The 12,973-nt window shown below is 32.2% G+C and overlaps 1 protein-coding gene across 1 annotated transcript; it reads right to left on the reverse strand.

The window, feature by feature from the left end:
- Positions 1-9,251: 9,251 nt before the first annotated feature.
- LOC133792800 (LOB domain-containing protein 15-like) lies at positions 9,252-10,810 on the reverse strand. Its single transcript, XM_062230746.1, has 3 exons — positions 10,554-10,810; positions 10,073-10,379; positions 9,252-9,951 (listed from the first exon to the last, which is right to left on the reverse strand). Exons 1-3 carry the CDS (start codon positions 10,559-10,561, stop codon positions 9,406-9,408), a joined length of 861 nt encoding a protein of 286 aa, XP_062086730.1. The 5' UTR covers positions 10,562-10,810; the 3' UTR covers positions 9,252-9,405.
- Between the last annotated feature and the right edge of the window lie 2,163 nt (positions 10,811-12,973).

The following is a 12,973-nucleotide window of genomic DNA, read 5'->3' on the forward strand; positions in this document are numbered from 1 at the left end:
CACGTGGAAGGAGAAGGATTTAGACAGTACTTCCATTACATGAATCCAAAGTTTGACCCTCCATCTAGGATTACTATTGCTAGAGTTATTTACAATGTGTATGTGGGTTTGAAGAAAAAATTGAAAAATGTGACGAGTAGGGAGAGAGTATGTTTGACCACAGACACATGGACTTCCATTCAAACATCAATTACATGTGCGTGACACATTGGATTGATTGAGAATGGAAATTGCATAAAAGGATAATTGATTTTTTTTCAAGTCTCCAATCACAAAGGGGAAACAATTGCAAATGAAGTGATGGGATGTTTGAAAGATTGGGCAATATGGAAGGTGTTTACTGTGACAGTTGACAATGCATCTTCTAATGACACAACTCTTGAGAGGTTAAAAAAGATATTGGGTGAGAAGAAAAGGGGGTAGTTATTGATGGTGACTTACTACACATGAGGTGTTGTTGTCACATCATTAATCTGGTAGTTGGAGATGGTTTGAAGGACTTGCACTCATCTATATCCAGTATTTGCAATGCAATGAGATATGTTAGATCTTCACCAGCACGACTTAGAAGGTTCAAGGAATGTGCAAAGGAGGAGAACATTCAATTCAAGGCATTATTGTCCTTGGATGTTCCAACTAGGTGAAACTCGACGTACTTGATGCTTGAAGCTGCTTTGAAATTTAAGAAAGCTTTCAGTAGATTAGAGGGGGATTTGAATTTCACTAGAAACTTTGACGAACCCTTGAATGGTAAAGAGGTAGATGGCCCTCCAAGTGAGTTATAATGGGATAATGCAATTGTGTTTCTCAAGTTTTTGAAGACTTTTTATCAGTTGACTCTCAAGTTTAGGTGATCATTGTATTCCACGAGCAACCTTTACTTCTTAGAAATTTGTGAGGTGAAGCAGGAGTTGAATGTTCTATCTGAAGACTCAAACAATTTGTTGGGCAATATAGGAGCTAGCATGCAGAAGACGTTTGACAAGTATTGGGGGAATCCCGAAAAGATGAATGTTGTTCTATTTCTTGGTATAGTACTTGATCCATGGTATAAATTGGAGTATGTTGCAGTGTGCTTTAGCTATATCTATGAGGAAACAGATGCAAAAAACTTGTTGAAATATATTGAGGATAAATTGCGTAGGATGTTCCATGAGTACAATGATATCTCTCCCTCACCAACCTACAAAAAATCAGTTGAAGAAACTTCTCAACCTATACAGTCAACAAAAGTTTTTACCTTGGGTGCTAAACGACAAATTCATTTGACCTTTATTAGACAAAAGGAAATAAAGCGATATGAGAGTGAGAGAAACGAAGTTGATCGATACTTGGATGCAGATTCCAATGACTTTGGTGATGACTTTGATATACTATCATGGTGGAAGCAAAATGCTAGTAGGTACAAAGTGTTATCAAGAATTGCAAGGGATGTACTTGCAACTCCCATTTCTACAGTTGCCTCAGAGTCTGCCTTTTCTACTGAAGGTATAATCCTTGATCCATTTAGGAGTTCATTATCTCCTAAGATGGTTGAGGCATTATTTGTTCAAAAATCTGGTTAAGTTCTGATGGTGAGCTAGTTGTCATTCACAAATTTATGGATGAAGTTGATGGTTACAAAGATTGTGTTGAAAATCTTCCAGGTTATTAGGTTATTAGTCTTTCAACTCTCAAATTTCATTTCATTTGTATTTACTTATGTTATTATATGCTAACTTGGTTTATTTATTTATTTTGTTTTTAAATGAAGCCTCATTTTTTACACAGTCTTTGGAAATGATTGAGTTAGAACAATTTTAATTATAATATATTTTTTTTATTGACTACTCATAATATTATTATTATGTTTTCATTGTAGATTGAAGGAATGATGGGTAGAGGGTATCGTCTTCAACCATTTTACTACTTTATTGTTTGACTCAAGTTTGAAGGATTAATGTTTTTATTATGTTTTCTTTTAGTTTTTTATTTGAGACATTGAGTTATGTTTTGTATGGACTATGAACACTATGAAGTATTAGGTTTGGATGACCTAAGACTATGTGATTTGTTATGTTGGGTTTTTATTGCATGGACTAAAGAATTAAGGACTTTATGTTATGTTTTGAGAATGTGTTTTTTTATTTATTTATGTTTAATGGACTTGTCACTTATTGAGTTAAATATATGATTCATATTGAAAGTAAAAAATAACTAAAGTAATAAATATAAAAATTACTTAAAAAAAAATGGAACAATGATAAAGTCCGAACTGTGGTTTCAAACCAAACCAATCCGTTCTTAAGTGAATTGGTTTGATTTGGTTTAAGCATTTTATTGGTCTGGTTTGGTTTGGTTTTGAATTTTCAAAAAACCACCATACTGGTTTGGTTTGAAAAAATTAACAATCCGGACCAAACCAATCCGTGAACACCCCTACTTAGTGATGATAATGTTGAGCATTTGTCCCCAGTAGATGTAAACTTAATCAATTATGATAATGATTATTATACTTAGATATTTGTATCTTTGTTTGTAAAATTTTATATTAAGAAATATAATACATGTTTTTTAGTATATTGATTCCAATAATTTAAATATAAGTCTACATGTTTAAAATAACCAAAAAATTTGTTGTACTTAGTATAAAATGTCAATAGATGTGGCACGAGCGCACGGGGGAGATGCAGGCGGTGAGTAGGATTCCCACTTCATGCGAGTCATGTAGTTTTTTTGTCTGTCTAACATGCTAATGTTGTTTATTTGTTAAAATCATAATGTTTTTAATTTATTTTTCGTTATTCAAACAAATACAACAGCCCCACCAAAGAAAAAGGGTCGTGGCACGAACACTAGAAAAGATCTCGAGGCCAAATGTAGAAAAGTTGGTCATCCATTGGGGCTAACATTTGATCCACACTCGTACAAGGTTGTGGGGACCAAGCATGCATCTTTTTTCCACCACGCCGGCACCCAGGTCTCACAGAGAATTCCTGGATATTTTGATAATTGGGAAGGAGTGCCTAAGGAATTCAAAGACTTAGTCAAAAAAAAAAATTAAGGTCAATAATTTATATTAATTGTTACTACTAAATAATATCTTTTAAGATGACCAATTTATTTAATCAATTATTAATATGTTTTCTTTTCAATGTAGTGGTATTATCAAATAGATTGCTGACCGAATTACGAACGATGTATAGATGGTATCAAGAGAGAGATGAAAGATCGATACCGCAATAGGAAAACAAAAAGACACCGCCATTTTTTATCACATTACAATGGACCTGAGGATTGGACAAAATCCTAGAAAACCCATGTCAGAATGTTAGCAAGGACGAGTGGAAGAAGATTTGTGAGTTATTCACTAGTCCTAATTGGGTGGAGCAGGAATAAGGATAACAGAGCGCAGCAGAAGTATGCAACAACACAGGTTTCAAAATTGTTGGCGGCCCGCCGTCACGAGAAAGTAAGGAAAAAAATTAACGCAATTATTTTAATTAAATTATAACTTATTTAACCATATGTTCATATTTTTTTAGACGAACCCAGATCTTATTGAGGATTTGAAGGATTATCACTGGAAGAAAGAGATGAAGCAGTTTGTCAACGAAGATGCTGAGGAGATTATGTAAGTTTACTTAAATATATTTGTATTATTCTTAGAATTCTGTTTTTTTAATCCTACTAACATTTTCTTTAAGACAGGAAAAATTGACGGCTGATTTTATGGTGCAAAGTCAGCAGACATCTGCTACTGCATCAAACGCGGATGGTTCTTCCTCAGTTGACCAGATCCACATCCTAGAAAAAGTACTGGGACAGAGGCGTGGTCACGAGAGAGGATTGGGATGAAACTTGAAGGGGACGGGGCCATCTTTTAGTCAACCCTATCAAAACATTTGATCTCAGGCGCCTCCTCAACAATCACCTGGTGAATACAGTGAGTTGGTGGAGAAGGTAAAGAAATTGACTTGCTCAGCCTCCACAATGGACCTAATGTGAAGCTTCAGCCTCAAAAAAATTCTTCCTCTCAACCCTCGGTCTTGCCAGACACGTCTGCAGCTTCATCTTCTCATCAACCCCCCGTCCATCCATTCATGTACGAAGCACCACCACCGCCCTTGTCCCAACCCATGGGATCGTCTTACATGTTTGGAGCAGTACCATCACAACCTCAACCAAATTATCCTTACATGTTTGGTGCATCGTCGATGTAGCCTCCGTCATATCCTTACTACCATTTTGGAGCAGGATCGTCAGCTGTACCTCCATATCCATGGTCGAAGCTGCCACAACCACTCCAGCCCCCACATCCACCACGGGGTAACGGTACGGACGACGCTACTGATTTAGGAGAGGATGAGTAGTATGTCATTGTACTTTAAATGTAATGGGTACATTTTATTATTATTTAATTATGGATATTGTAGTTACATTTTATGATTATGGATGTAGTGATTATATTTTATAATTGTGGATGTTTTATAACATTTTAATTTTCAATTATTTATATTTCATTATTAAAAAAAAAATTATTTTTTTAAATAAAATATACATCAGCGGTGACACAGTTCGTCACCGATATTCACATTTTCGCTGCAAATAATTTCGTGGAACGAGCCACATCGACACAAATATGCGACGACTTTTTAGACATTACCGGCGACACTGTGTCACCGCTGATAATGTATATCAGCGGCAAGGTGAAATGTCATCGCTGATAGGGCTTTTTAGCACAACTTTTTTGCGGCGACATGTCATCGCTGATTAGTATCAACGACGACATGTTAGGCTTTCAGCGACAATAGGAGTCTCCACTGAAAGACCTTTTTCTTGTAGTGCTACAGCGAGGACAAAAAAAAATGAAAAAAAATATTTCCTACTGAGACTGACATGTCGTCGCTATAGTAAAACACTACTGCAGCGACTGCGTTTTGTCGTCGTTGTTAGTCACTATGCATATGGTCTTACAACGACACCGTTTTGACGATGACTTCTTGATCTACAACGACGACAATAGAGCATTTTTCTTGCAGTGTATTTATATTGAAATCTATTTTAGTATGTGTGAATTTATTTTAATAATATATGACAATTATTTTAGTCTTTTAATATTTAACAACACTTGATCGTATAGTTTACCAAACACTCCAATACAATTTTTCCAACTCACAATACTTTAAAATTTATAGTTTACAAAACACTCAGCAATTTTCAGCACAACTGCAATTGCTTTTCCCCACAGTATGGCTACAACTGTTTTTTCCCACAGAGCTAGAATTGTTTTTTCTCACAGAACAACTGTACCAAATTGACCCTTGGTGTAGATAGTTTGATTGTTATTTTTCTGTTAGTAATCACTGTTACAAGTTCTTACCGTTTTTTCCTCGGTAACTAGTATAAATACTTAGCTATGTAATCTGATTCATTCATTCAATAAGAGATTTTTTTCCTCATTTCTCTGTCTCTGAACCACTCGAACACTTTTACTAAAAGTCAATCTATATTATAAAAATTAATAATAACTAATTAAGATTTGGTGGTGTAAAAATTAAAATCAATTATTGAATATCATTAATTAACCATTAATATGATTTTTGTATTAATTTAGCCTTGATTAACGCCATTTACATTTGACGAATTTAAGTATTTTCCATATTAGTGCAACTATAAAAATTAGGATAACATAATAATTGATGTTAAAAAGAAATAGTTGAAGGATTATAATTGGAGGGTCGTTCTTAAAATTAACCTATTCAATTAATCTTTGAGCTTATTAATTTGGACGAATTTTAATGATCATTTCACTGTAAGAATTGATCAGGACACACGGTGTGTTTAGTCGGTTCTATGAACTTTGTACTAAGATTTTTATCCATGTGACAGCTTCTGCCAATGTGTAAAGTATTTTTTTTTATATTACAAATATTGTATATGTAATATATTATTTTAGTGACGACATGAATAATTATTAATGGAGATGTATGAATTCTCCATGTTAATTGAGCTCAACATCTGAACAACACATTGTTTTAAGTACAAGTTATTAATGGCTAATAAGCTCCCAATTCAAATTGCAAATCTAGCTAGTCCATGTGAATATCTATTTAATTAGTTGTTTACTTTGTGAGAAGGAAAAACAAAAGGTTAATGTGTGTGAAAGGTAGCTGTAAACAGAATCAAATAACATTATTAGATATAAATATTTATATATAAATATATATATATATATCTAGGAACCTGTTCATCATGATATAGGAGGTTTAAATAATTTGCTTGTTGACTTATATTTATATAAATCCAAGAAGAAATTTTTAAATGCAACATAATAAATGCAGCATCAGTCAAAACTATATATTATATAGGTATATCCTGCCACTATGAATGAAACGTGAATAAAATTATAAAATGGATTATAAAGTTCTCATGAAACTGGAATTCATCTTAATAATTTGGATATTATTATATATAAAATAAAATTTTGTCACTTAATTACTCTGCTCTCTTGTTGGGTGAAAGATGTGGCTTCGGGAAGAACAGTTTGGACACATTTAATTAAGTCAATTAATATATGTTTAAAAGATCAGATTTTGATGGGCATTGAAAAAGGACAAAATACTTAATTAGATGCGAGTAATCCAAGCAACCTAACCTAGCTAGATGTGATGCAACGAAATTAATTCCATGAACAAAAACTACATTAAACCCTAATTTATGGCATCACAAGTTGATGAGTATACATATAAAACTGCATTTTTTTTTCAACTTCTAATATTATTAAAATAGTTTAGTCTTTTAGGGGAAAATATGTATATTCTGTATATGTAATCTCTCAAGGGCTGATAGAACTCCACACGGTAAGAAAACTTGATGCTTCCAAATTTTGTCGAACTATAGCTAGTTGGCATTATCATAAACTGGTATTAGTAGTATATATATGTTCTACAAAAATACACACATGGACTTGTATTAAGTCAAATTATTATTAGACAATAGTTAATAGATTATTTTTGTTTTTGTTACCCTTGACAAGAAAATTAAGAAGTCAGATTAGTTGTCTAAAGGGTATGTTTTAATTGCGGTCTAACCAATTAGATTACGACACAAATATATTTAATTATATTTATTAGAGTTTTATTTTGATAAACATTTGTTTTTATATGTGATTATTACCTAATAATCAGAATACACATTTCAGAGAACAAATTTGAATATGAAAATTATTCCTTTATAGCTAGGATAAGTATGATGATGAATCCAATAATTAATAGAGCGACTTCTTTCAAATAAACAATTTTGAGCTTCGTTTAGTGGCAAAATTAAAGAGACTATTTTGCTAGACACACAAAACTTACATACAATGTTATGTAACTAATATAAATCACACAATTCAAAATAATTGGGTCTAACATATTAAATGCTAAAGTTAGTTATACTTATTGTACATAATTTTTGTGTGTAATATTACTCTTAGCATATGTACCAAGCAGTTACTTTGATTTAAAGAGAATACCACTACAATACTTGTAAGAAAGATAAGTGAGATAAATTTAGCTTAAAAGAAAATAGCCATAAATAAAAGTCCCCCTTTTCAAATTTAATTTAAAGCAAAAAATTTGGGGGTGTAAATGAGATATCTATTACCATTATTATTAAAAAAAACAATAATAAATCAAGATACTCAGCTATATGAAGCTGTTAATTAAAAAAATGGCATTTAAATTAAAGTATAGAAAAAGACACCCTAATTAATATCTTATATATATATATTTCTTCTAGATTTTGAATGTGTATAGAGTTTTAGGCGCATATATAAATAATGTACAATATTATATGTATAACAGATATCAACAAATTTATAATATGTCATGGAAATGGTCTAGAATACAATTATAGCTTTTTTATTGGTATATATATTTAGGGGCTGGCACCGCTTGGCTGCGTCTTTGCAGCCACTTTTTGTTTTTGAGTTGTTTTCAACCCTATTATTTTTTTTATGTGGTGATGTATACAGTGTAGTTATTTAATATATCCTGCAAAATTTTAAGAAATTTCGAATAATTTATAATGCAAAAAACAAGATTCAAACAACTTGTATTAAAAAGAAACAGTTTGAAAAAGTTCAATTGTCCGAAATGAATTTCTAGATCCACAGATTTTCAATACCAAGCAGTTTTGGTTTGTATATTCATAATGATACTATGAGCGCTTTAGGGCGTCCCCAAGATATGTTTTCAGATACCGCTATACAATTACAACCCGTCTTTGCTCAATGGATACAAAACACCCATACTTTAGCCCCTGGTGCAACAACATGTACCAGTTTGACTTGGGGAGGTGGTGATTTAGTGGCTGTAGGCGGCAAAGCACCGGTGCTTATTTTTTGTATACATGTATAAAAAATTAAATGTTTGAACTTTGTTTTCCACACTATAAATTTTTTAAATTTTTTTGAAAATTTATATAATATCATAAATAACTACAATATATATTGTCATATAGAAAATTTAGAAAAAAAAAAAAACCAAAGTGGAGGAAATAAAAAATAGATGCACCGAAGCCTTACCTATATATTTATACATAAAAAATGTGAAAGTTCGTCAATTAATTGAAATTCAATAAATCTCATTTGACAAGTTAATTTAAGACTTGACATGGGAAGAATCACAACCAACCATGCCTTTTGTCTCCTTCCAAATACTTTAATATATAAGAGGGTTTTTTCTTCTTTCAAATCTTAATAACTAGCTAGCACAAACTAACATGCATGTACAAGACCTCAAATTCAAACAAAACCATATTCCCCGCACGTGTATACGTGTCAACAATAATTCTAAAATATTATTACATCTTAATTCACCAGGACCAAAAAAAAAAAAAAAACTAGGCGACTGATCAATCGAAACAGAAACCATGCTCGATCTCATATCGCAGCTAAATTTAATTTGGATAATTCACCCTTTACAAATATAAACTAAAAGTTCTTATATAGGATCTGAAAATTATTATTATGGTGAAGATTGGGATTTCTTTCTGTACCCGAGATTAATTAAGTACTTATATATATATATACACACATTTTTGCACATGGCACTACTTTTGGAACAAGTTGTATATGTACAAATATTTATTATTATATATATAAATATGCATACATGTGTATACATATATCTTGTGGCCTAAGCTTGAGAAACTTTTCTCAGTGAATTAGCCTACCCAATAGCTTGATGAAGAAAACAAATACGGGGAAAAAGAAAACATCAAAATGATCATGAAACTATAACCAAAAAATATTTATAAGATCAGATCAAATCGATCCACAAAAAGAAATAAGTCACCAAACAATAGAGATAAAATACAGAAAATAAAAAGTAATATTGCCAATTAATTAATGCTACCAATAATAATCTTAATAATAATTTAATCAAAATAGGGAACATTGTCGCTCGAAATGGAGCTATAACCTGTCGTATTAGTAGACGTATATAGAGAAGAAGTTGAAGAAGAAGTAGTAGAAGACGCCGAAACAACAATAGAAGGCGGAGGAGGTGGCGGCGACGGTGGTGGCAGCCGGTGAGGAGGACCGGGCGACAGAGTAGAGTGAGAAATAGCTAATTGGGACGGTAATGAAGCAATGGACACCACACCTTGATGAATATTATTATGATTATGGTGATGATGTGGTGACATTAAATTGGCTAGCGCAGCTTGATGAGTAGTAGTAGTGCTAGTACTAGTATTAGTAGAAGAAACTATGTGATGATTATGACTATTAGTAGTGGCCTCTCTAAATTTGTATCTCAATATCTCAGTCCTTACTGCATTAAGCTCAGCTTGTAAAGTTTGGATTTGCTGTTGCAATGCTGAGATTAGCCCCATGCAACCGTAGACTGGATCTCTCAGCCTCAGGTTTGCTTCATAAACCAAACTATTAGCCGCATCGGCTCTCTGGCTTTCTGGCAATTCCTATATATACATATATAATCATCCATATCACTTGACCATATAAATTAATGAAAATAAATTATGAAAATTATCTGGAGTTGATTATGATATATATATATATATATATTAGAATAATAAGTACCATAAGCATCTTGGACACGTTACTTGCACCAAAAACTTTGTGAACAGCGGCGAATTTTTGAGGCTCTTGAGGTGAAAAGTAGGGAGAAAAAGGGCATTCTTCGGCGCATCTTCTTCTCAAAAGCTTACATGCAGCACAAGGTGTAATGGTGTTCAAAGTCCCTGGTGGACCAAATGATTGCACTCTTCTTCCCATTTGATAATGATGATGATGATGATGATCAGAATTATTGTTGTTATCAATAATATTTGGTACTACTGCATCAGTAGTACTTCTAATCCTCTTTCCTATTTCATCCAATCCCTCCCTTAAAATATATGACGAAGAGCAAAAAAATCAGAAAGAATATATATTATGATTGTTAATTAGAGAGCTAGCTAGCACATCAAGTTTTATAGAAGAAACCACAAAACAAAGGATGCAAAGTTAATTGATTTAGTATAATTTTAAATGAGAAAAATAAAATATAGTACGTAGTTACCTGGACATCCAAGCATATGTATTTATACTAGAAGTAGTTGTCTTGTAATTAGAATGAGGAGCAAATGGAGAGAGAGGGAGATCTAGGGTTGTCTGGAACTGGGAAGAGAGAAAAAGAAAGGCAGAGAATAGAGAAAGGAGTGCTTAAAAGGATTGAGCTTGCTATAGCCAAAAAGTTAGGTCAACGAGTCCTTTATTACAAAAGAAACAAACAAAACAAAATAGGTATAAGAAAAAGGGTTCAAGAATCAGATTTGTTTCTGGCTATGATCGATGATCAAGTCGGTGATATAACGTATACTTATAAACTAATATAGTATTGTATGTCATTGGATTTCATTAATTAATTTGGACATACACCGGAATGGTACGTGTGCACTACGTGGTCTATACGCAGAGGTGATCGAGTTACATGTATTACAAGCAACAAATTAATTATATAAATGAATAATTAATCATAATTCTGCCCTAATAAATAATTATTATTGTATGTATGTCTTACTAAAATAATTGGTTCAATTAGTTCCCAACTTAGTATGGATTTGATATACTTATATATATTTGTATATATCAAAAGGTCATTCATACAAGAGCTAAAAATTAAGCTATTCTTAGTCAAGTTTTAGAATATGGGTTAATTGACTTAATTCACTATTATTTCTGGAGCCGGCCGGGAACGGGATCTATTATAAATTATATATTTATATATATATATATTTATATGTATCAAGTTGGAGCTCTATATTTTATATGTTTTAGAAGAATAATTCAGGTTTGAAAAACAAGTGCATGTGCAATAAAAAGGGAATTTAAAATGTAACATCTTTCAATATATATGCATGTTAACGCATTAAGGATAGATGAATATTCTAAGATTTTCTTTTTAAAAACGTATTAATTAATTAATTAATTAATGAAAAAAATTAGCTTGAAAAATGTATATTTTGTTTAATAAGGAGCTAACCACTAAACTAAATGTAATTTTTTTAGTTTAAATTATAATTTTAGTTATTTTTATATATTTTTCAACCATACTTTACACATAATTATATTAAAGATATTCATTAATTATTAGAATTTGAATACGTACTATTAAATACTCAAATTTTTAACTTACAAATCATAAAACATATAAATAAAGTACTAATTATAGAATTTTTTTTTTTTAAAAAAATAGGATTATTTAATTCACATATAATTGAAAATAAAAATTTATTAGTATCGTCAATGTTAAAATCCGCAGTAACATTATTCCTAATAGTCCTTCAATCTTTTTCTCTGTGCTTTTTATTTTAGATTGAAAAAAAATCGGAGAGAAACTTTATATTTGTAGTAGTATGCTTTTTGTTGTGTGCCTTCGGGCTTGTCATGTAGGCCAATGTCATGTCGTACCATGTCGTGCTAATTTCAACATCGTGTCGTGCCTGGTCCATGCTCGTATATTTTCATGTCGTGCTCATGTTGATTTCGTGTCGTGCCAAAAAGCCCGACTCATATTTACAATTTATCATAATTTTCTCTTTACAAATTAACTAAGTTGATTTTGACCATCAATATGTATAATTTATTAGCGATAGATAATAATGATTGCTAGCTAGCTAGGGTAGTTCGTAATTCGTATCAATTCTTTTCTAATTCTTCAGTTTCTTTTTTTAATAAATGTATCAAACTTTATTAATCGGATAAATCATCTATTAACATATACATCAAATAAGCAGGGATATCACCCTCTTCATAAACACGATCAACATATAAACATGATTTTATAGCGAGGTAATGAGCAACTTTGTTTGCATACCGTTTAACAAAAACTACTTAAACATTACATAAACTACCCACCAAGACCTTACAATCATTGATAACTAACCCAAAGGAAGACATCATTTCTATACTGGTGCAAATGGCCTAAACAACATTAAGACATTCTATTTCAATGATTATTGCGTGCAAATTTTTTCGCTTGATAGAGCTCAATGCTACCTTAACCCCCAGTGCTCCCGCCTCCACAGGCTTCACCCTTCCCACTTTGGATCCTACTATAGCTTCAATCACCTACCCCTCAAGGTTCCTAGCCACACACCCAAACTCATACTTTCCTTCACTTACAAAAGCAGTGGCATCAACGTTTACCTTGATCATATTTACCAAAGGCTTGTTCCAATGCTCACTTCCATCTCCATTCCGTTGAAATGACATAGACAGCTCCAGACATCTTTCCTGATCAACTTACCATTGATCAAGACTAGTTCTAGTTGATCACATTACCTCGTCTACTGAAGAAAACTTTTGATTCCACACCACATCATTCCTACTTTTCCAAAGTACCCAACACAACATGCCTGCTTCAGGTATAACATCCTTATCACTTGACTGAAAAATACTCTCCATCCAAGTAGAAAAATAAATGAAGGACCCATGTTG

Source organism: Humulus lupulus, chromosome 7 (assembly GCF_963169125.1).
Source record: "Humulus lupulus chromosome 7, drHumLupu1.1, whole genome shotgun sequence".
In the NCBI taxonomy this organism is placed as follows: Eukaryota; Viridiplantae; Streptophyta; class Magnoliopsida; order Rosales; family Cannabaceae; genus Humulus; species Humulus lupulus.